The following is a 24,039-nucleotide window of genomic DNA, read 5'->3' on the forward strand; positions in this document are numbered from 1 at the left end:
TGAAAGCCTGCTGGCATTCTGCCTTCATGGGGATTCAGAGGGAGACACGTGAATTCCCCACCAGAAGAAGAGAGGAGCATCTAAACACAGACCTAGTTAGAACGACTCTCTACCTTGGTTTCTTTTCCTCCTCTACTCTTTTCCCCCATCCCTCCCTCTTTGTTTTGAGGGGATGCCGAAGACCAACAATAGCAAGGGAAACTGGACATAGAGATAAATGTTCTTCTGAGGGGACCTGCAGTACTCCATTTGATCATTCGGTGTATCTCCAACGGTTTCCAGTTTGCTCGGCATTTCTCGAGATGCTGCCATACTTTTTCATCCAAAGAGCAGCACAGGTTTTGAGATCTCAAGGACCCTCTTTTCAAGGGAGAGAGAAGAGACAGAATCTGACACATGGGAAGGGATATCCTGGTCAGCTATTAGAGGGGAGGGGGAAAGTCACATTTATTAAGAGGTGGAAGGAAACAGAAGATTAGGAGTTCCGTGACTTAACAGAAAACTGTCTTTTATTTTCTGGTCTTACTAGAACGGTAAATGCAGGCTCAGGGATAAGAAACCCAATTTCTTGGTCAGGGGAAATTGAATAAGAGCGTTCCTAAGTTCATTGGTTCTAGAAAAAGCCCAGTGGTTGGTCGGGGGACTGCCTCTGCAAGGCTCGATACCACTGCATTCGAGACTCTGGTGCTTGTGTGTGTATGTGAGTTTAAGGAGTTCAGGGAGAGTTCCTGGCACAGTAAATTTAGTGTTCATAATGTGGTTTACAGGCAAATCCCATTTCTGGTGATTGCTCTGCCAGGCTAAATTCCTCCTCCTGTTGAGATGGCAGACGAGATCAATTCTTTTTCTCACACCACAGTGCAAGAGGCTTGCTTGCTGACTCAGAGCGGCTGTCCTGGAGTAGGCCTGTCCCTAGGGGAAGCTGCATTTCTGAGGGGGAAGAAAGCAAATTTGTGCACAGAAAACAGCCCACTGCAGCACTTTGGCATGAAATGACTGGGCAGAGGAAACCTTTCAAACATTACAAGACCCAGCGTCTGAGTCTTCCGTAAAGGGGGGCACGCCTGTTCAGATCAGGGTGTGACATAGTCACGTTCACAGGGGCAGCTACTCCCGAGCACACAAGTGGTGAGCAGGAGAGCGCAGTGAAAACGGACATTAGGTCGGGGAGGAGGCGGCTTCTGTTCTGCCTCCGTGGTCTCCTGCCCTGGGCCTACTTTGATGTGGGGGCTGCCTGGGGGTCATGAAGCTCCAGCAGTATCTAAAAGAGAAGGCAGGGCCGTGAGCAATGATTCTGCAGCCCCACAGTTGTATTTGGCTTTTCAGGGTAGATGCAACTATGCCTTAGTTCTATTTCAACCAAAACAGACAAAAAACCAGAAGTCAAAAGAGGCTCCTTCTAAGAAAAATAACAGCCCCTCGCTTCTCCTCCCCAAGAGGTGGAGGCTGGCTTGGCTGGAGGAGGATGGAGAAAGTGTTCAGCCACGGGGATCTCGGGCCAGGGGAGGGGCCTGTGAGGCCAGCTCGGCCTGCCTGCTCGTGGCTGTGAAGGGAACGCCTGCCTGGCACCCTTCTCCAGCAGGCCCTTCCAGCCCCTGGGAGGAGAGAAGGGAGGAAGTTGAGGGGATGGGACATTTCCACCAGATAGAGGGAGTGATGTGCTTCCCCAAGTGGACAGTCGATACAAGGCGAGGACTGATTAGTCAAGGAAGTCTCTCTCTTTCTCCATGCTTCTGAGTTTGGGGGGGGTGGTGGTTAAGAATGACACAGTGGCCTGAGGCCGTCTTCTGCCCAGCTCCTACCCTGGGGAGAGAAAAAGCCTCGTCCCGGCCCCAGGGAGTACGCAGGGCCATGGGGAACCCCCGTCTCATGACACTGTGTGATGAGGTCGCATCAGAGTCTCCGTGGCTAGGAGGAGCAGCCCAGGTCTCAGCTGAGGTATATTTACTAATCATCTTCAAAGTGTCAGGACAAACTGACCCTCACTTCACCAACTAGCTGCGGAAGGGGCCCTCCTCCCAGGAGGTCCTCAGTGAACTCAGCCTGACTCTCTCATGGAAGTTTCACATTTCGGTCTGGCCGCCTTTCCTCTCGCTCTAGAAGTCTCTACTCAGTGATGGAGGGCCCACCTTGGGTATGTGTGCACTACCATCTCAGGGAGTGGCAGGGAAGCCTGGGCCTCTGGCTCGGGGCCTCGCTGCTTGGCAGAAAGGCCCACTGCCTCCTGGCCCAGAGTCTACCTTGACATTCGGTCCTATGTGCTGGTTCCAGATTCTTCTCTACTGGATGGAAAACAGACTCTGCCTTAAGTGCCCCCCACCACCAGGGATCCCTTAGGACCAGCATTTGCAGGGCTAAGGCCTGGCGGAGTCCTGGCTGGACTTCTGCTCACACCGGCTAGTGCTCTGGCACAGGGGTTGTTAAATGCTTTCCAAATATACCCTTCCCGGAGCCTCAGTGGAGCTTGAGGGCCGTCCCTGGCCTATCCTAACCCAGCACCTACTGATGAGGTGACAGGCTTCAAAGAGACGGCACTGTCCCTCCCCGCACCCCCCATTCCCTCCATCTCTTTGAGCCTCTCCCCCGGGGTGCGGCTGCCTGACTATGGCTTTGCTCACCCAGACCAGCCCTCGCTGCTGCTGCCAGAGCACCCTGACCCCTTCTGCCACTTCAGCTTTTCCTTTTTGGCCTCCGACCCCTGGCATCCAACACTCCCGCACTTAGCCTGCACTTCTCTGGGGGAAGCGAGCCGGAGGGGAGTGTGCAGGAGATGCTCCTGGCAGGGGGGCTGGCCGGGGAGCAAGAGCTGCTGAGGGAGGGGACCCCTCTGCTGGGGTCTCCACGACTCCATAGCGAAGAGCCAGAAAGTCTTCCAGGCTTTTCAGGGCAAGGGGTGTAGACACAGGCCAGCTCCATCCCTCCGCGGCTGAGCTGACAGCAAAGGGGGAAGGGGCAAGGGGAAGCAAAGCCATCCTCACGTCCCTCCTGCCACGGGAAGCCCCCTGCGCCTTCTCAAATTTCCTGTCCCCAGCAAAGAGGCAGCACACGGGCAGGGCCCATCTTGCAAAGGGAAGTAAAGCAATGGGGCGGGTGCCCCTGGTTTTCCTGGTGTCCCTTGGTTCCTCTCGTCTGATGATGCACGGTGTCCTCCCATCTTCCTCCCCCCCGGGCAGCACTGGCTTCCCAACTCGGTGGAGAGAAGAGCATGCATCGGAGGGGGGAGCAGCCTCTAGCACTTGTCGTCTTCTTCCGTGTCACTCAGGAGGTCGCTGACAGCCCCACACATGACGCCGGGCCCAGGCCCCCCGCGCCGCCACCGCCGATAGTGCCCGTTGGGCATCTGCCAGCCATGCCTCAGCGGCGGCGCCGAGCCAATGGTGTTGGAGCGGCCCAGGCTGGTGGCCACGGCGGCTTCGAAGGTGAGCGTCTCCTCCTCGCCACAGTCCGAGGCGTGGGAGTCTTCGTGCAGGGCCAGGTAGGGCTCGGAGATGTAGCGCTGGGGGGAGCAGTGCTGGCCCTGCTGGCCGAGCCGGGAGCCGGGAGCCTCCACCAGGCCGGCCTCCGTGCTCTCCAGCGCCTGGGAGGTGAGCGGGGAGCCGCCCTCGCTTCCGTCAGCCGGCGGCGGGGAGATGCTCCCGGTGTGGTGCAGCAGGGAGCTGTAGGAAAGGAGGGGCCGCGGCTTTGGGGGAACAGGTGGGAGCTGCCGGCGACTTCGTCTTGGGGTGCTGGTGTCAGAGATGGAGGGGATGGAGCTTTCACTCAGGGAACCTGTGCCCTGTGCAGCGGGACAAACAAGGCAGGTTAGGCCGCGCCTGGCCTGATCCCTACGTGGGGCCTGGGTAAGGTCCCCAACCCTCCCTCCAGAGAGTCCTTGGAGCCTGGGGGAGGGAGATCTGAGCTGGGGGGTCTCCTCCGCTTAGGAAGGGAGGGACTAAAGGAGACGGAGGAGTCTCCACCGTGGAGACCAGGGCAAGCAGGCTCAGCAGGTCTGGGGTGGGGTCCGAGACTCTGCATTTCTATCACGCTCCCAGGTGCGGCTGGACCATGGAGCATACACTTATAGGAGCAAGGATCTGGAAGCTCAAAAAATGTTAACAGGGGGCACACGGAAAGAAAGCCTTGCAACCTCGAAGGAAGACAGCTACATGCAAGGTGAATGGATGCTAAGGGGTTGCTGTCTGGGAAACCTTCCCTGGGAAGTGGATCTGAGAGAATGGCAACTTCCTTCCCTCATCTTCATTCTTTGCCTTCATGTCTTCAGTGGCTGGTTGAGCTTAACTCAGCTTCTATACCCACATGCTCAGCTGCTGCTTCAGGCCTTACTTGATCTACTCACCTAGACCCAAGGGTCCCTGAGCCCGGCACTGGTAACGAACCACCTGCTCAGAAGTTCCTGGGGAAGTAGGGGTCCTTTCAACTTTCTGCTTTTCCCTTTCTAGCTGGTCTCACTACTGAAGCAAGCAGAGCCCTCTAGGTCCCTGGAATATGCAGTTCTAACAAGCTTTCGTGATTCTGTTCACTAAAATTTGAAAGCCACTGCTCTAGAAGAAACTTCTTAACTGCCTCTAAAGTCTACTGTAGCAGACTGTCCCCTTCCCCTCTGCTCACTGCTGGTGAGGGGTCTCCCATCTGGGCTCCCACAGCCTTAAACAGAGTTCAGGCTGGGAGTGAGGAGGAAAGCGGGAGTCAAGAGAATGTTTTCACACAGCTCGGGTAGTGATTTCTTAGGCAGGGGCTGGAAGGAGAATGGGGTCTTCCTTTTGGGATGGCTGGAAGCTAGGTAAATGAGGTTGAACTGATCCAAATGATAAATCCTGTGCTGAGAGATGAATCATCCCTGTAACTAAGGATCATGCAACTGGTCAAAGAAACTTTTCTGGCTAGAGGTGATCCTTTCCTCCTAAATCTGGCTGAGACTTCTGTGAACTTACTTGTGACTTTGTACCTCTGGGTTCTGAGGACTGAGATGGAATGACTTCTAGATACCGTTGTCTTTCTTGGGGGAGCTATCTGGTTTTCTGAGTACACAAGCATGAAGTAGCCAACTTCCACGCACAATGGGTAGAGTTTGCTGTGACACCAAGGTGTCACATTTTGTCACATACCGGATGCCCACATTTTGCACCTAATGTTAGCAGACCACCCCTCCGTTTCTTTCTACAGGGGCTCCACTTCCTCTCCAGGCTCACCTGTCTGTTGGGGGTCTGTGACCGGCCCTCACTGGGAGACCTGGACTGCTGGCGCTCCGGGGACTCCCAGTCGGCCTGGGTCCCTCGCTCCTCTGAGTTGCAGCGGGAGACATCGGGAGAGAGAAGATGCTTTCGCTCTTTCGACCGTCCCCGCTCTCTGCCCCCTGAGCGGTGGGTGTCAGACTTGTGGCCTGGGAGAGATGACAAAAGCACGTGATCACAACTCTACACATACTGGCCTCTGAACATAAAGAGATGTCATAGAGCCTGGGAGGGACTGGGCCCCTGAGGAATACTAGCTTCTCCAGGCATGTCAACAGGTGATCTGAAAGGGAGGCAGGAGGGAAAGGTTAGAAAATTACCCTTTTGTGAAGAGGAAAGTGTGCAAGTTGCCATTGGAAAGACACACATGTCAAAAGATGCACTTGATTCTCTTCTGCTTCTGTTTATGCTAAAACACAATTAAGACAGAATCTTTGCCAACAATATGGCCCAGGAATTCTCTATGTCCTAAACACAGGTGTGGCATCAGTAAAGGGATGGAGGTCAAAGGGTTTCAGTCCATTGAGGACTTCTAGTCCCATTTTTGCCACTTACTGGCCCTATGCTAGAGGCATGTCACTGCTTTGTGATCTGTTTCCTCATCTAGTAAAATAGAAACCATTAGAAAATCATGAGAATGCTTCGAACTCTATCAGTATGACCCTTTTCCTTAAAAAAGACAAACAAAACTCAAAAACCTAAAAAAATTCCAGGTAGGGGGCGCCTGGGTGGCTCAGTTGGTTAAACGACTGCCTTCGGCTCAGGTCATGATCCCACAGTCCTGGGATCGAGTCCCACATCGGGCTCCCTGCTCAGCGGGGAGTCTGCTGCTCCCTCTGACCCTCCTCCCTCTCGTGCTATCTCTCATTCTCTCTCACTCAAATAAATAAATGAAATCTTTAAAAAAAAAAAAAAAATTCCAGGTAGCACTACTGGGGTTGAAGTGGAGTTGGCGGTAAGAGCCCAGCCCCTGCCAGGAATGTGTTAGAGAGACCCCCTAAGGCAGGGCACCTGGGTGGCTCAGTGGGTTAAGCGGCTGCTTTCAGGTCAGGTCATGATCCTGGGGTCCTGGGATCGAGCCCCACATTGGGCTCCCTGCTCAGCAGAGAGCCTGCTTCTCCCTCCTGCTCTACCTACTTGTGCTGTAATCAAATAAATAAATAAAAATCTTTAATAATAAAAAAAAGAAACCCCCTAAGGAACCTCAGTGGTTTTGCAGAAGGTTATTTGAAAATCTCAATTTTTTAAATTATTGAAGTATAATTAAAATAGAAGATTATATTAGTTTCAGGTGTAAAACGTAATTGATTCAACGGTTCTATACATTTTAATGACTTCTATAGCCCTACTCTGAAAGAAAGAAATTTCAGCCTTTATGATGAATATAGAAGACTTTGTTTCAGGATAAATCAGATAGGGAACTCTTTCCTGGTGACAAGTGTTCTTTCTTCCCTTGCTCTCCTCAACCTGTATCCTTATCTGAATCCTGTGCCAGTGATTTTCAGTTCTTGTCAGAACTGGTCACCAGCGCAGGAGCCTGAAAAGAGGTGAACAGGGAAGACCCCCCCTACCTGAGTCAGAATTCAGGCGATGAGCTGACAGTCTCAGTGAGGAGTGGTAACTCCGACGACGTGACTTGTAGGTGTTTTCACTGCTTCTCTCCATGGAGAATTCCTCTAACCATGAGGAATTTGAACGCTTATCCCGAATCGTGGAAAATGAACGTCTCATGGAGCTGGGATCTGTCACCACCTGGAAATAGGAGCCCCCAGAGGAACACAAAATCTGGATTAATTACGGAAAAGGTCTAAAAGTAAGGGAGAAGTGAGCTAAAGATTGTTGAAGATTGCAAACTGTAACCTTCCTTGAATCCCTCTTGCTCAGATCTTAGCTGGCAGCAAGTGTCCTATGCTATGTTAACATAGACACTGAGACTTATCCAGGGTCTTGTCTTCATGCTCAGGAAAGCAAGCAGTAAGTGTACAGTGCAAGCTTCCCATAGAGCCCTCTACCATAGGGGCCCAGCCAGGACCTGCAGTGAACCTTGAGCCACTCTGAAATATGTGAGGGCAATTATCAAAAAGTCTGCACCATGAAAGCAGCATAACTTTGCCTTTTATTTGTTGCTCTCACCAGGGAAGGCCCTTCCCTATAGCACAGGAGCTTAGGACAGCTCGTAGCTGGGCAGCATCTAAGAATGCATTGCTCTCTATCATCCATCCCCCCGCCCCCCTCCCTCGGCCCCACCTTAAACTCTTGCATTTTGATTTGCCACAGATGTTAAAACAGATCCACAAAAACTTCTTCTCTCTGTCAAAACTTGATGTAAGACAGACAGACAGAAAAAAAGAAGCCAGAAAAACAGACAAAGAAATGAGGCGTGGCCTGCACTGGTTAGGACAGACGGTCCTGACACAGAGCTGTGTGTGTTAAGTAACTGCATATGTGCTGGGGAAGCCAGGAAAGGTGGAAAGGAAAAAAAAGAACCACAGGGAAAATCCTGGAAAATATTTCTTGCATGGCTGGTTGAGTCTTGAAAATGTTGAGCCCATCCAGAAGGAGTTAGACTTTTATGCTTAGGGCTTCACTAAAAACACACTGTGGAGGAGCAAGCAGACTCTAAAGAGAAGGCCCATGAGCCAGATTTTGCTTATACGGAAGGGATGGGGGCAAGTCGAGGGCTCACCTGAAAATATCAGATGATTTTTTTCATAACCCACCAATTCAATACAGTCCAGGATGCCACTACACATGGTAGGTGGTGATAGCTTTTTACCTGGGGATCCATAGTCAGGCGTGGCATAGAGGATGCCCTCCCCGATCCCGTATGCTCCTGGGTGTCCGAAGGAAGGTAGATGCCATGGTTAGAGGACTGCACGCTTTTTAATTCACTAACCTCTGGCTCCTGGAAATAAACACACAGCCAAGCTTGTGGGACTTGGTTCCATCTCATTGCTTCTCACCTCCGGTGGATGATTCTGCCTCCTCCATAACAAGAATGGTTTTTAGAAGAGAGACTTGCATCTTTAAGGTCTCAGTTGTATGTGTATATATGTGTGCATCTATGTGTGCACTTGTGGTATACCAGATATTCCAAACAGAAAACTCTACCAGGGACTGAAAGGTAAAGACTACCTTTTCTAGTCAAGTACCCTCTTATCTACCTCTAAGCAGTGCTCCCGATTTTATAGCTCTGTAAAACCTTATCAGTCATAGTACTTCTTAGATTTGTGAAGTTTACTTTCTGAAAGTTGTAGTGTTTGTTAGGCTTATTAATTGGAAGAAGCTATTTGTCAAACAGAAACCACTATTCTAAGGAAAGTCACCAATTTCTGGTGTCAAATATATCATCTCAAACCTTAAGACACATGATTTTATTAGCTGAGAACTTACTTTCTGATTGAAACCATTCGAAAAATGTGATAGATAGCCATTTGTCAGGGATGCTCTCCACTAGTGCTGTCCAATAAAAATAGTATGCAAAGTGCCTCTGTAATTTTAAATTTCCTAGGAACTACATTTAAAAAAAATTTTAAAAACCATCAAGTTTAATATATTTAGCCCAATATATCCAAATATTCTCATGTCAACATGTAATCAGTCTAAAACTTGGGATATTTCACCTTTTTGGCACCACGTCTTTGACATGGGCATGTATTTTCTACGTACAGCACATCTCAATCCAAGTGCTCAATGGCCACATGTGGGCAGTGGCTATTATACTGGCCTGTGCCACTCTAGAAGATTAGATTGGAACTCTCTAAGGTGCCAGCTCTTTTAGGTGGTTTTCCTGGTTAAAGAATGTTTGTTAGTTTGGCAAACGTACGTGATCCATACAGATAGCTACTGTCACTGCCTAAGGGGAAGAGTTGCCTTAGAAATGTTTACATGGGCCACCAAAGAGACCTAGAAATATCCTGGACATCTGGAGATTTTACCAGGAAAAAAAAGCTATTTTATATTTAGAGAATGACACCCTGAAAACCTAGTTGTTTAAATAGGGCACTGCTGAAGGAAAGGGTGCCCGAGACCCGGCTCGCCTCCAAGACCATTTGGCCGGGTGGTTTCTGGTGTGAATGGGAGGACTGCCCTCCTAGAACATGTGATATGTGCGCTTGAGGAAATTTTAGTGTGTGCACTACATGCTTTATAAAGCACACAGGTCTGACTTAAAACAGACGTGGTAACAACACTGCAGTTTGTGGGGGGTGAGAGGTGGGATAAGACACATGCACAAATCATGGCCACGCCTCTGGACGTGGAGCAGGGGGCCCCAAGGGATGGGCAGGAGTACACAGTGGTGAGCGTGTGGCATGGGCTGACACCTGAACTGAATTACAGACACCAGTACTGACAATGAGATGAACACAGATCCAAAACGTCCTGGCACTATGGCTCAGCCCTGGGGAACCCACAGAAATAATGACGTAATAAAGAAAGCCTCCCTGTGAAAGAAAGGACACATTATTGAGATCTTCCCAGCCAGACACATCATCAGGCAGACAAGCTGTAAAATGCTGAGAGGCACTTCTTTTAAGAATCAAACTATCTGTACCAATTAGTCCATGGTGCTAAGTTCCTCAGAAGGGAAGGCAGGAAATAGTCCAAGGATTCCTGCCTACCTTACCAAGAACACCCAAGGTACTCACACCCTGAGAGGGTTTGGTCTAGTGGTCTCCCAAACATCTACACAGAACTCCCTGTCTCAGCAGTCACAGGAGACGGAATCACCCATTTGTTTGAGCTACCGGAGGGTTTTGCCCCCTCTAAGGGTTCCCATGCCATCAGACATGCACTCCATAAACAGGCCAGTCCCACATTCCACCCACATCATCCATCCAGGATGGCTCTGGGGTGCACAGCAGTGGAGGGGGTCAGGAGAGAAGGGGAGAGAAAAAAACACACACAGATGAATTATAATCAAAGTGACACAGAACTCAGGTTAAGCTGTCTATGTGGACTTTTGCAAATGTTGAGTTTTGTCTTTTTCTTTCCAGGCCCATGAACACTTGGGCTTTGATTCTAAGTTCAGGACGGATGTTGATCTCAGGCTCCTGAACTAAGGATAATGGTAAAGTCTATTATCATTGGGAATCAAAACACAAAGCTATTTTAGCTTTGTATTAGCAAAATCTAAAGGTCAATGTGCACCGCCCCCCAGCTTAAACTTGATTCAATAGGTTTCTCAGGAATTTTACCATTTATGCTAATGAAAAACTTTAGGCTCAGGGGAGGGATTTTAGGGACCTCTTAGTATGTACTTGATTTATAGAATTGTGACCAAAAGGGACACAAAGAAAAGAGGTAAGAGATTTTTCTGTAACTCTTGGCTGACAGCTCGTCATGGTCACACATGCTCCCCTGAGTTATCCAGGAGGTAGGCATCTCCAGAGGGCTGGCATAGGGCATTCCTGTGTTCCCAGAAGCAGTACTGGCTACACTAAGCTGTCCATTTGGTGCCACTCATTCTGATGGTTCATCCTAAGGCTCCATATCAAAGGCAAGATTTAGTGACTCTTGCGTCTACATTTGCTGCTTACAGGCATAAATTAAGAAGGTTTGGCCTGAAGCGATCTGGGTTCCTGAAGCAGGTAAGGGGTCTCTGGGATTGTTAAAACCTGCAGAGGGAGCATTTGTCAGAGAACATGAGAAATTCAGCCACAAAAGGAGAGAAAGCACGGTAACTAACTGGCAGGACTATCGGAAAGGGTTTTCCTGATAAACCACAGCTATGAAATAAGATTCAGAAATGAGAGTGGGAGGGATCGGGAAACCAAGGAACTATTTTTGAGGTCATGTAACTCATTCATTCACCAGAGACTGCTGTTCCTGGAATTGTCCATCGGCTGGGTCCATACAAGCCAACTGGAATATTTCCTGGGGGGAGAGCGGACTCATCGAAGGGTACCCGCTACGGCCACTCCTGAAAAGCAATGGCAAAGTCAGACGTCACGTGTACACGGGAGAAAGGGGAAGTCCTGTCATAGCCACTGCTGCTAGCTCCCCACCCCAGATGGGGGACTTCCTTTCTGGCAAGGGCAACACCCGTCAGCACTGGCTGGGTGTAAGGCTGGCAACTGACAGGGGGCTGGACCCTAGAATAAAAAAAGTTAAAAAAAAAGAAAAAGAAAAAGAAAAAAGCATTGGAAAGGAGAAGCCACTGTTTTCAACCTGCATTTGGAACCATTAATCAGAATTCTGCTGGTGACTAGTCTATCCGTGACAAACGACATTATTTGTCACACTCAGCCATATGGAAGACCCATGCTCGATTACAAACCTGTTTCTGCTCAGTTTCTCCCTTCAGCAGAGGAAAAAAAAAATACTGTAGTTTAAACAGTGAACAGTTTGTTTAAATATTAAGCAGTCATGGTCTTTTAAAAAATTTCCCCCAGTCTCAGCAGAAATATGGTCTTATTGTGCCAACATCCTTGGCCAAACTAAACAATTCAATGCCATGAACATTCACTGATGGACAATTCTGTGCCAGACACTATGTCTGTTGGTTTATGAACTGGGTGGAATGATCTCCGAGGTGGTAACTTCTGGGTTGATGGTTATGGAGGAGGATACTTAAATGGTGATGAGGTAAGAGGCCTCTGAATGAAAGCTATGGTGAGCCGTCCCGGTTTAAACCACTGTTGGGAACCTGCAGACACTCTTAGCCAATGGGACCCGCGGGGCTGGTTAGGAGAGAAAGAGGTAGCCAGCCTCTCCGGAGAAGGTGTCTGTTGCTGCCATTCACTGCGACTAGCACTGTAACAGGTGCCCTCTGACCTACTCAAGAATGCGGAGTGAGCCTCCTGATGGTGGGAAGAGGGACGGTGGTCGGGGATGGGGCTGCAGCTGGAAGGGAGAGAGGGGGCATCGTCCTGTACTCCAGGGACAGCCATTTCATAGTGGAGGGTACTGCACTCATGAATGGATCCGCTGGAAAATCTGAGGCATGAACAAATTTACTTAAAAATAATCCATAGGCACAATCTTACCTTGACTGGGATCACAGGGAGAGATCTGAAGAGCGGAGAGTCATCCCACCTGTCCCCTTGCTGCCAGGAGGATGTTTGCTGAATTTTCACAACTGATACAGAGCAATCTGATATTTAAATGACCTGCTTACAGGTCCTCAGTGTGCCTTCTGAGAACCACTGGGAGCAAGATGGACACTGCTCTCTGAGTCACCACAGAATCCCCAATAGAGAGAAAGGACACTTGGGATCACTGAACAACCTCCTAGAGTTGAGTAACTTGAAGTGAGAGTGACTTCCTCCTTTAAAAACCGTGTCTGGATTCTCACTGTTAGGATAAAGTCTGGAACACGGCCTCTCCTGATCTGGTTCCTACCCTGCCTGCTTTCTCATGCCCTTTATCTCCTGCTCCTGAATTTCAGACACACGGGACTCTCTTAGTTCACTGAATGGGCCCGCCCGGCTTCTCTCTGCCTCAAGACGTTAATACAGACTGTTCCCAGAGAGCAGAGTGCTTCTCTCCAACTCCCCTGCCCTCGGCAAACTTTTTTCATATTATTTTTAATTCATCCTTCCAAATTCACTCTGTTCAGGAAATGCTCTCTGATCTCTCCCCACCGCCAGAACGGAGGTGGACTCAGATTATGCCACACTGTTTTCCTCCTAGTACAAATCACTGAAAATGACAACTTTTCTGCTTTCCGATAATTCTGTTTCATGACTGGCTTTCCACCAGGTATAAGCTCAGGGAGGGGAGAAGGTCCTGAGGACCTCTACCTCTGAACCCCTTTCAGGAAGTGTGCCAACATCCACCCAAAGCCTTATGCTGGAAACTTGTGGGTCATTTTTGATTTTTTTTCCCCCTCCTTCACTCCCTGAGGCAAATCAATCACCACATCCCATCCAGTCTCCCTCCTGATAATATTTCAAGTCTGAGCATCTCTCCCCATCTCCATCCTATTAGTCCAAGCCACAGTCATTAATAATTCACACAATTGCCATCACATACTAAAAGCAGTTCTGTCGTTCAAACTGTTCCATTCTGATCCAAGTCCACATTGGTTTCAAGAATCATCTCTGAAAAGCCCAAGTCTGATCATGTCACACTGATGAGTAAAACCCCATGATCCTTAGATAAACCCTCACTCCTGTATCCTGTTTATAATGCTTCCCCGTGCTGGCCCCGATGGAGCTCATCACCTCAGCTCCAGCCATCCTGACAGTTTTCAGGTTCCTGAGGCTTCTCCCCTTTCCCCCCGCTCTCTTGAAGACCATGCCTTTGAGTCTCGTTAAATGTTATTTCCACAGGGAGGCCTCCCCACACCCTGGAACCGCTGTGTTGCTTCTCTTCTGTGGTATCACATGAGGCTACCCTTCTGCATTTTAACCTTCATCACTTTTGTAATTTCTTTTTCAATATTTATCTCCATGGGGGCCGTGATCATGTTGACTGATAACTCCCCAGTGCCTGAGCCAGCTCTTCTCTCATAGGGGGTTTTAATAAATATTGGTCAAATCGAGGAGGAGAAGTATCAATAAACACAGGGAGGAGTTGGACTGATGTTGTAGTAGGAGTTAAATATGGCAAATTGTTGGGGTGAGAGAGACCTAGGTGGAGGGGTGTCCTCTCTTTCTAAGCCAAAGCCCTTGAAAGACCCTGTATTTCCCCTGGGAAGTTTCCCCTGGGAAGTTTCCACTGCTCCAGTCATACCCCCTTCCTGCACAGACCAAAGACAGACTTCTCCTGGTTTTCTGTAGACAGGAGAATCCATACCTTGCTACTTTATCACATCAAATATCTGTAAAAATGAATAGCCTTGGTCGTGATGTTGGTCCTTTGCTTCTCTTGCAAATGTGTTGGATTAAGACCTCTGAAATCAATGCTTTTCAAAAACAGGTGTCCAGCATCACAGGCTGAAAGGAATTGGTGGTGTGAGAAACTGACAGAGGTCTCATTCCCAAGCCTTGATTTCATTCCCCTGATAATTACTGAGGTTGTGGTATTTAATGATTATCAGCTCCATGAGAATGAAGACTGGGTTAAACCCAACTGCAAAAACTCACTCACCTGGGGTAGAGAGATTCCTGCCCTTTGGGAATTTGGACATGCTTGCTGATGTAAAGAAGTTCAGGTTATAATGAGGTATGTCTGCTATAGTAAATCATGTATGACTAACAACCAAGTGGGGGGCTAGGGCTTACAACTCAGAAGAGTTGGCAAATTCCTTAACAGAGGCTTTGTTTCTGCTTCCAATATATATATATTTTTTCCTGATCTAAGGTTCCTTTTGTTCATTACAGGTAACAGTGTAGTGGGAATACTCTGTAGTTAGGAATAACAAACTTCCAGTTCAGCTTCCTACTAGCCATATGCCTTTGGGTAACTTATTTAGTCCCCAGTTTCTTATTTGTAGAGCGAAGACATGAACGTATGCCCTTCTTTCTTTGTCCATTCACTCTCTCTCGAGCTGGCCCCAGGACTGAACATGCTATTAGCCCCGCTGAATAACCATTTTAAAATAAAAACTGTTGTCTTCTCAAACTCAGAGAAAGGACCACTTGGCTCAGACTATTACTTCCTGGCCATTTCTGGGCCTGCACAATGGCGCTGGTGATCGGATGCAAGCAGGACGGCTGTGGAGTCCTTGGTTATACTCACAGGCCTGAAACAGGGTCCTGCTGGAGATAGGGCAGGGCTTTGGCATTGGCAATGATCTCCTGAGGCAGAGATGAGGGCTCCATGCGCTGGAACATGGGTGCATTTTTCTGTGTTAAAAGCAGGAAGGAGGAATTCATGTGATGATGGGGTCTACCAGCAGGGGAGTGGGGGATACCATTCACTTGGGTAAGATAGGATCATGCCTGATCCTCTGATCCCCTGGGTTTCTAATCCCCAACACTAGAACGTTCCTGGACCCTGCACCCCAGCCTCTGCTTCTGAGCCCCAGGGAGGCACAGGCCTGGCCCTAGAGGGGCCCTCCTATGACTCCTCATGGCCCACCCACTTCCCCTGCTGTCAGTGACCCTCACCTGTTCCTCTAGCTGCTGCCTCTGCTTCTTCACCTTACTCTGTTTATAGTAGTCCATGATCATCATTGCTGCATAGATTTTGCCCACAGTCAGGTCAGAGGCTAGAACCACAAAGGTGGCATGGGAGGGAACAGGGAGAAGACAGGTGGCAGAGAGTGAGGACACCTCACAAGCCTCCCCACTCTCTGAAGCAGGTTTGCTCCCTCAGCCACCCATCTAGCCAACATTTATGGAGAGCTCCATGTGTGCTGGACCCTGGGGATACAAAGTGATGAGGTCCCAGATCTGCCCTCAGGGAGCTTCCACGGCCACCCAGTGAGAGTAAGGATACTGATGAGAAACCACATATGAGTAAGCATCACCTCCACTGGTCTAGATTCCCACGTCCAAGTCACAGCACCCTTATTCCCAATGAGTGAGGGTTTGCTGAACACTACTACAGGCAGGGAGAGAGCTGTGCGCCCAAGAAGTTTCACCCACAACTACAGTGACCTATCTTGAGAAAACGTTTTCAGTGAATGCAAAGGGATTAAGAAGTGGGGGATTTGGGTTTCCTAAGGATAAAAGAGCAACCTTTATCTCCTTGATCACTTCCTAGTCTCCCAAAAGACGTGACCGTGGCATGCTGAGCCCACAGTGACAACGCTACCCAGGAGGAGACCCCACACCTTTGGGCATGGGCACAAGCAGATCTAGCATCTTCTGGGACAGGTGAGGCCAGATGGCCAGGGTCTCCTTTTGCAGCTCCGAGTCTAGCTGCTGCCTGTCTGCACCACCTAGAAGATAAATTGTCATAAATAGAACAGACACACAAATACCAAGGACTGAGGGAGTGGGTGCGGGGTGGGAGCTGAATCAGCATGGCACCTCATATTCTCAGAGGAAGTCTTGGCACTTAGTGACAGTGGATCTTGTAATACCAGAAGCAGAACACAAATTTGCTCCCCTTTTTAGTGACTCAGGGATAACCTGCCACAGATCTGAGGCCCTGAGACCAAGAGCAGCTTCCTCATTCGTTAGAAACACCTCCCAGGTGCTTAATATATCAGAGGGAAAAATGAAAAAAGCCATAAGGAGCCTCCCCTGCCTCATGAGACGTACATCAATTCTTCCAGCAACTCTGACTCCATAGTCTGAGTGACCTGATTTTAAAAAGGATTTGGATCAGGCAAGAGCAGGAAGGCTGGAGGTGCATCTGGAAATAGTAAACTTTTCCTCTCCTAAATCACTGAATCAGAAATGGAGAGGAGCAAAGTACTGCCCCGATAGCCCCTGCCATGAACCTTCCAGGGCATTAGAGATGATACCACATAAGAAAGAAAGGACACAATCAAAAGTCATTCGTTCAATAAGCAAAGACTTCTATGGGCCTACTATGTGCCAGACAATGAAGATCGCAGGCTGGTAGAGCTGGAAGGAGCCTTAGAGATTATCAAACCATTCATTTTTCCAGGAAGAAATGGCAAACATTACAGTTACCAAGTCAGAGGTGAAACTAGGACCCTACAGAGCTGATTTCCACATCACGGCGCTGTCAGATGGATGCAAGTTCGAACGTCTCCATCCTGTGCCACCTCGGGTGAGTTGTTCCAGAATCCCATTTTCCCTCCCCGGCTCACCTTTGGCGATTTTGATGTCCAGAGCTGTCCGGATCAGAGCCATAAGTGTGGAGGTGAAGTGGACTGTCATGTCCTCAGCTACTGGCATATTCATCAGGACCAACCTCTGTGCGAAAGAGAGAAAAGAAACAGCAGGAGGAAAAAAAAAATATCGAAAGAAACCTTGGTGAGAAGAGAAGAGAAGTACAGGGTCAAATGCAGAGACAAAAAAGAAGGGCAAGGATTCCCTGTCCCCGGTCCCACCTCCTCTCTCTGCTTCTCACTTAAGGCTCACTCGCTGCTATGTAGTTAGTTTCTTCCTAGGGAATGTTGCCGAATTCCAAAAGAAGGGGGACTAGCATTCTGCAGGACTCCTCCATGGTCCTAAGAATGTCTTTCATAGGGATGGAAAGTGATTTTTAAAAGAAGTGGCTCAGAGAAAAGAGTCAGCTCTGGGAGGTGACTCCATTCCCTGATTCAAGGCTGCTCTCTGTTTCCCCTTGTCCCATGGATACCCCCAAAACTCACACGGAAAGAGAGTGATGGGGGAGATTTCGCTTTGCTTATCTGACTTGAAAGATGCATCCTGATGCCCCCTTTTTGAGTCTTTAAAAGGTGAAATTTGCCAGCACATGATTAAACATGCAAGTCCAACTTATCCAAAGGATGAGGTGGAGCAGGGTGGAAAAGAGAGTGCATACAGGGTCTAGGGGAAGAAGGCTGCGGAGCGCAGAGGAGAGAACGAGAGAAGGGTGACCAAGGCAGGAGCAGAGTGGGCAGGCCTTGTTCCCCTCACCCGAAGGAAGGGATCAAACTGAAATGGCCAAATCCACTTTCCAGAGAGTATCTTGCTTTTGGAATCCTTTAACTTTTCCTCCAGGCCCCACACCCCCTCTCCCACCAGGCTTCATCCCAGAAATTCAAAGAACTCAATGCCATGTCCCACCACCTGGTCCTTTTGGATGTGGCCATCATGAGCAAAAAGGATGCCAGCCCATAAGCTGCGCATGAAGAGCCATGTCCTGGACCCGAAATGGCCCTGTTCCAAGGAGATGCTCTCTGGAGCCGTACAACTTGGAGGTAGAAGCAGCTAGAAGGTCCTCTGGCAGAACCACCAGCCTAGCAGGGAGGGATGTGTCTCTTCCCAAGGCAGGATCTATAATGCTCCGTTGGAACATCTCACCTAATGTGATTCCACAGACGTGGTGTCTTAGAGTGTAAAGTCAGTTTCTTGTTTGTATCTGAGTGCCATCTCTCTCCCACTTCCTTAAGCTTCTAGACAAGCGGTAACATTGCTGGGGTGCCTTCCTAGATGAAAGAGCTCCGGAGTGCTGGGTCAGTCTAAACACCCCACAGTAACTATTACTAATGGGTGGAGAAGAAAATCAGGCCCCAAAGCTCTGAGTACCCTGACAGCAGGTGACTTCCAATACACAACACTGCTCTGAGCAAGCCATGGGGAATCCAGCCATGACTCCAGGGCTAGCCCTCATCATCAGTCATGCCAAGAAAGCAAATCTAATGCTGAGGGCAACTTGTGCCCGTTGTCACCTTTTCCCTTGTACTGACAAGAGAGCCCAGCAGCTGGGCTGATGGGGGGAGGGGGCTGGATCCTTCCTCATGTATCATAGAGATCATGTTGTTCTTTTTTTTCTGATACCTAGAAGGAACCATGCCACAGTTCCTTCCTATGTCAAAGAAGAAGAAATTTGTTAATGATTTTCCCCTCTCCTAAAAATTTCTTGAACCGTGTTTAGACAAATTTCTGCATTTATTTCCTTAGCTTATCTAATTGAAAGTTGTTTTTTTTTTTTATAGGCTCTGATAGCGGTTTCGCTGTAGGCTTCCTTCTTGCCCATATACGCTATCCTGCTGGCCACCACTCTGCCTCCTCTGAGGAAACACGTTACTTAACACTTCCTTTCTGGTAATCTGGTAATTCACGAGAAGCCACATGCTTGTAGAAACACAGAATCACACATAAAACATCTCATGGTGAAGAGTCTTGCCAAGCGTGCTTTGTATTGTTCTAGGACTCCATACTTCCAGGAACCTTCCTTGCCCTTCAATCTCATTGTTTCTTTCCCCCTTGGTTCCCTCCTCCACCTCCCCAGCCCAGCTTCCTCCCCATGTTCTGGCCTCCCCACAGCTGGGTCCCGTTTCCTGTTGGTCTCTAGCCCAGAACAAAGGAAGGGGTGGTCTACCTTATATGCCACTTTGGAGGGACATCTCTTGCCGAGGCCTAGCGGTGGTGACATGAGAGTCAGCATTTCATACATCTCAGTGTAATGGATGCGGCCACTGCTCATGGAGGGGTGGTAAGTGGGGGTGGGGTGGGTTGGTGGGGCAGGGAGGGTGGCAGGGAAAGGAACAGGAAGTGGGGAAAAGGATGCAAACCGGGAGGAGAGGAGAACAGGCATTCCCAGAGAGCCAAAACAAAACAAACAAAATAATACAGAAAACAGAAGAAGAGAAACAAAATGGACAAACAGAAAAAGAATAGGAAACCTGTTAATCAAGGCAAATCGTACGTGTGACTCCATCCTGGTGCGGATTTATATCACGCCCCACACAGACCCGGGAACATTGGTGGCAACATTTTGGTCCCTCCGACTCTAGAGCGCAGTCGTGGGGACTCAGTTTTCTCCTCCTGGATGATCAGGACCCTACTTGGCTGTTCACTCTATCCATCCCCCATTCACCGCAAGCCTGTTTGCAATTCCCAGGGCTGTGTGCGAGCGGTATAAAACGGATAGACGGTGCTCCAGCCACGGGTTAGGATTCCTGGCCCCCGCCGGGATGGGGCCCCCGACCTGGAAGTCGGGCCTTTCTCCTCCTCTCAACCCACAGGCGGAACGTCGTGTATCCCCCTCTGTGGTGTGTGTGCATCAGGAGGCGGCAACTTGCACTCAAAGTGGTGGGCTGCTTTTCCACGTCGGCCGGCCCCGTTGCTTCCACCTGGCTCTGCGGGGAAGAGTGCTCTTTACTCCCGGCATGCCCCGGGGCGATGGCATGCTGGGGACAGAAGAAACCAAACCAGGAGGAGGAAGACATCTCGCATGCCATGCTGCCCTCCCGGCTCTCCCCACATGCGGCTGCAGGTTTCACAGGGGTGCAGTTTAAAGAGTCTCAGCAGAGGCAGCTGCTTGGCCCCTGGGGTACGGGAGTCACTGTGTCGCCACCCCAAGCCAGCTCCTTCCCGTTGCCCACGCTGGCATCTTCCTGGGCCTACGTCTTCTGCCAGCTGCCGGACCGTGCTATGCCCAGAGAGCCCACCCTTCCCTCCTGCAGCGCCAGGAGGGGCTTCCTTATCTAGTGGGCTTGGCCTTGGACGGTGGCTTGGCAGAGCCACTCCTGCTCGAGTTCCCAGGGTCTGGCAGAGTTGCAGAGGGGGTCCCATGTGCCCCTGAACAACGTCCTTGGTCTCACAAACAAGCAGTGATGCGGCAGTTATGACAGGCCCCTTGGTCCCCTCAGCAATATTCAGAGGACCCTAAGGCAAGGAATCTGCTCAGGAGCCCTCCGTCACCTACAAAGACCTTCCCAGACCCCCTGAGCTACTGCATTCTTCCACACACCACCGAGGCTACCCTCTCTTACCACTCTCCCCTTTAGCTCTGATTCTTCATGGTTTCTCACCTCCTTTCTATCCTTGAGCTGTTACGATCCCTTCTGGCCAGACTACCCAGGAGCTGGAGGATGCGCAGAGGTAGGGCTGACTAGGAACACACTTTGCTACTTTACACATGGGAGGATGATGCTACTTTTACCAAAAAGAGGCCCTCTGTTCTCCAGTGAAGGGAAACCAGCAAAGATGTCCACATTCTCTGGAGGACGGAGAGGTCCCTCTGGTGAAAGCTACAGGTTAAGGTGGAGTGGGGAGAGAGACCGAGTGTGTGAGAGTGTGTGTGTGGTTGTGTGTGCATACACACGTGACTGAGTGTGTGCATGTGCTGAACAGTGAGACAGGTCACATCGGCCTTCTGTATGAAGTCCTTTTTTTCCGCCTCCCTGCCGCCCCCCCACCCCCTTGTGCCCTTCTTCCTTATGTAACAGCTGCTGGTTCTGGGAGGGTTTGGACCTCTTTAAACTCAAAGGAAAGCAACATGAAGGTTCCCTCATGTGGCGCAGTGGTGGTGTAGCAGAACGGACAGGAGGGTTGGAGGTTGCACCCCACGGCCGGGCATGGCTGGGGACTGGGAGGCCAACCTTGCAAGCCACCCTGTAGGGGCAGTTCTTTCCCAGGCCCAGAGGCGGTGAGATCACCCGCACTAATTTGTACATATCCTTATACGGGATCCTGCCGCTGCAAAGGAAGCACAGGCGGGTTAATAGAGGACACTCAGAAAAGGGTGGGAAAGACATGACAGTTTAGCCATGAAGCTGATGGCCGGAAGAAGAAGAGCAGCTTTTCTTTTTTTCCCCCCCTGGGACCCGGCAAAGCCAGACCAGGACAGACTGAGAACAGTAAGCCTCAGAGAACCACCACCTTGCTGAACTGCACTGCCCCCGGTTGTCGAAGGAAATCAGAGCCTGTCCAGCGCCCGAGGGACTGCCAAATGGCCCAGAGCACCCCCAAGACACCTGTCTGGCCCATTCTCAGCCAGATGCAGAAAATGGACGCTGGCTCGAGCCAGGCCTCGGAGAACAGAGTTTGAGAGTTCAGGAAGGCCTCTGACAGCTGTCAGAGCAGATGCCAGGCTGCCGTGAAGTGGGCTGCCCAATGGTATGCTTTTCACAGAGACCGATTACAGCCAGTCACTCAGACCCGCCTGTCAGGGGCAGTGGGAAGTCAGCATTTCTCTGCAGATGGAGAGAGACGAATTTCCCGTTAGGCTAATTAGCAAGGAGCACAGTTAGCACAAGGGAATTGGCAAAGGGCTTTGCTTCTTGAGGCGGCAGATTGTTCCAGAGTTCAGCTTGGGCAAGCTCTGCTCTCCTCAGTGGGGAGACTGCCTGGATCTGTGCTCAGGGGCCTGGGAGGGAGCCGTGGACATTCTCCCTCCAGCTCTGCTCCCGCCAGCCAGCCCACAGGCAGGCAGCCTGGTCAGATCCAGCCAGACTTCCAGGAACAATGTGACCTATCTTACCACCCTTCTATCAAGGGCCTGCTAGGGAGTCCTGGCTTTCTGCGGGAAGGACAGAATCAACAATGGATTCATTTTCAGGGGCTAAAGCATCTGCTCTGTCAGAGACCAGAACAAGGAAGCAACCTCCTGGTCCCGGGATGGACCATGGTTTCTACCTGAAATTATGAACCCACATGTCCGCCTCTGAGCATCTGGTCCTTGCCAGCAGCCACGTGAGGCTTTGTCCCAGCTTTACTCTTTCTAGTCTTTTCTTGATGTTGGTGTTAATTCCTCCTCTTTTTCTAAATAGCAGCTCATCAGTACTTCAAGTCTCTTGATTCTTGAGAGGAAGTTCAGTTAACCATTTGCTCTTTGTTTCTTGAGATTGGAATGTGGGTGGGTTCGTACTGCCTATAAGCTGGTATTCTCTGCATCCTGTATCAGTTGGCCAAGACATTGGCTCACATTATCCCTGATAGCGCTTCCGCCCGCATCTCAAAGAGAAGGCCAATGAAACTCTAACCAGCCTGTTATGCTGTGAATTTCGAAGCAGAAGGGGTTCTCCTTTCTATTTTTGCTCTCTCATAGCTCTTCGATCTAAGTCTCATGATTTTTTTTTTTTTTTTTTTAGTTCTCATGGAATTCTTTCTTCCCAGCAGCTGGAATGAGTGGGGAGGAGCATGTTTAATGCACAAGGTTTTCGGGTCCCAAGATAACATGAAAGCCAAAGACACCCAAGTGAGGCTAGGTGAGCAATGGACTCTTCTACAAGCAGTTCTCCTCTCTCAGGGGAGTGAAGACATCCCTTCTCAGGCTCCCCATCTCATGGCCGTCCACGCTTTTCAAACCAATGTTCCATCATTTCTGGTTGCTTTCCCATATGGTTATTATCAGTTGTAACAACAGTTACATACATGATCTAATATAAGCCACACAGCCACCCTTCAAGGTAGGCAGGGCATCATTAGCACCATTTTACAGATGAGGAGGCTTAGTGTGGTTAGGTGACTTGTCCAAGGCCATAGGGCCAGTTCGATGCAGGCCCTGCCTACATTCCCTCTAAGCAGCCTTATCTACCAGAAAGTAGACCCAGAAAGTAAATGCCATTGCTCACCCATTTGTAACAGGAATGGATTTGGAGAACTCTGTGCCCTAAGTCACTAGTAATTACTGAGGGGAAGAGGAATTCTGATTCACTCTTCCAACGCTTGACCCAAGTTCAACAGCCTCAGAGGAGGGTAGATTTTAGGAAGAGTCTAGGATTATGAAGGGGCTCCAGGTGGAAGCAACGTGGGCCATTCCTGGGAAGGATGGCATTTTTTTGTAGTATTTTTAGAAGGGGACCAGAATGGGTAGATTGGTGAGATAAGATCCTAAAGTTAAAATGACATGGGACAGAAAAGTTCCTGTGGAGTGAGTGCTCCCAGAATGGTCACCCTGTCCTCAACCATGAGGGGCCAAATTGCTGCCTTTGAGCTCTCAAGCAGGGATCAACAAATTTTTTTTCTGTAAAGGGTCAGGTAATATTTTTGATTTTGAGGGTCACACTGTCTTTGTCACAACTACACAGCTCTGCCTTATAGTGTGAAAGCTGCCACAGACGATGCATGAATGAGTGGGTCTGGCTGTCTTCTAATAAAGCTTTATTTACAAAAACAGCCAGCGGACCATGTTTGGCCCTGAGGCTGTAGTTTGCCAACCCCTGCTCGAGAGCCCAGAAGGCACATCACTTGAGAAATACGGAACAGTGAAAGAAATCTGGGGAGGTTATTCACGCTAATTCCTGCCATGTAATTCAATTCTATGCAGTAAAAATCCTCAAGTGTTACTTGCTCGGTTTTTAACATAATTTCAGAGTTATCTCAAACAGTATCTTTTGAGAGGGATGAGAGAGACAAAACGCTGTTGTCACTGACCACGATGGACAGATGTTCGACTGACCCAGAAAAACCCTTGTCAACCCACCCCCCTCCCCGCTCCGGTGACTCAAAGGAGTCCACTAAACATTGGCAGGGGTAAAAAAGAAAAAGATTATGGGAAGCCCCTCTGGCAATTGAAACCAACCATTCTGAGGTACAGACTGTGTGATGAGATTGGCAAAGAAAAGGAAAGCCTGTCACAGAAGGAATGAGAGGGGAAATGA

General features: G+C 49.6%; 1 protein-coding gene across 1 annotated transcript in view; it reads right to left on the bottom strand.

Annotated features, from left to right (window-relative positions):
- Window positions 1-491: 491 nt before the first annotated feature.
- The window catches only part of CACNA1E (calcium voltage-gated channel subunit alpha1 E), a 290,904-nt gene continuing 267,356 nt past the window's right edge, over window positions 492-24,039 (bottom strand). Inside the window, exons 38-47 of the mRNA XM_081823197.1 lie at window positions 19,032-19,128; window positions 16,849-16,954; window positions 15,898-16,005; window positions 15,230-15,330; window positions 14,859-14,965; window positions 11,046-11,154; window positions 8,008-8,136; window positions 6,803-6,983; window positions 5,190-5,380; window positions 492-3,775 (exon numbers count right to left, since the gene is read on the bottom strand). Of these exons, the coding sequence (XP_081679323.1) occupies window positions 3,230-3,775; window positions 5,190-5,380; window positions 6,803-6,983; window positions 8,008-8,136; window positions 11,046-11,154; window positions 14,859-14,965; window positions 15,230-15,330; window positions 15,898-16,005; window positions 16,849-16,954; window positions 19,032-19,128 (1,675 nt within the window). The 3' untranslated portion in view covers window positions 492-3,229. The remainder of the gene's footprint in view (window positions 3,776-5,189; window positions 5,381-6,802; window positions 6,984-8,007; window positions 8,137-11,045; window positions 11,155-14,858; window positions 14,966-15,229; window positions 15,331-15,897; window positions 16,006-16,848; window positions 16,955-19,031; window positions 19,129-24,039) is intronic.

Source organism: Leptonychotes weddellii, chromosome 6 (assembly GCF_054177405.1).
Source record: "Leptonychotes weddellii isolate Sample4059 chromosome 6, ASM5417740v2, whole genome shotgun sequence".
NCBI classification, from domain to species: Eukaryota; Metazoa; Chordata; class Mammalia; order Carnivora; family Phocidae; genus Leptonychotes; species Leptonychotes weddellii.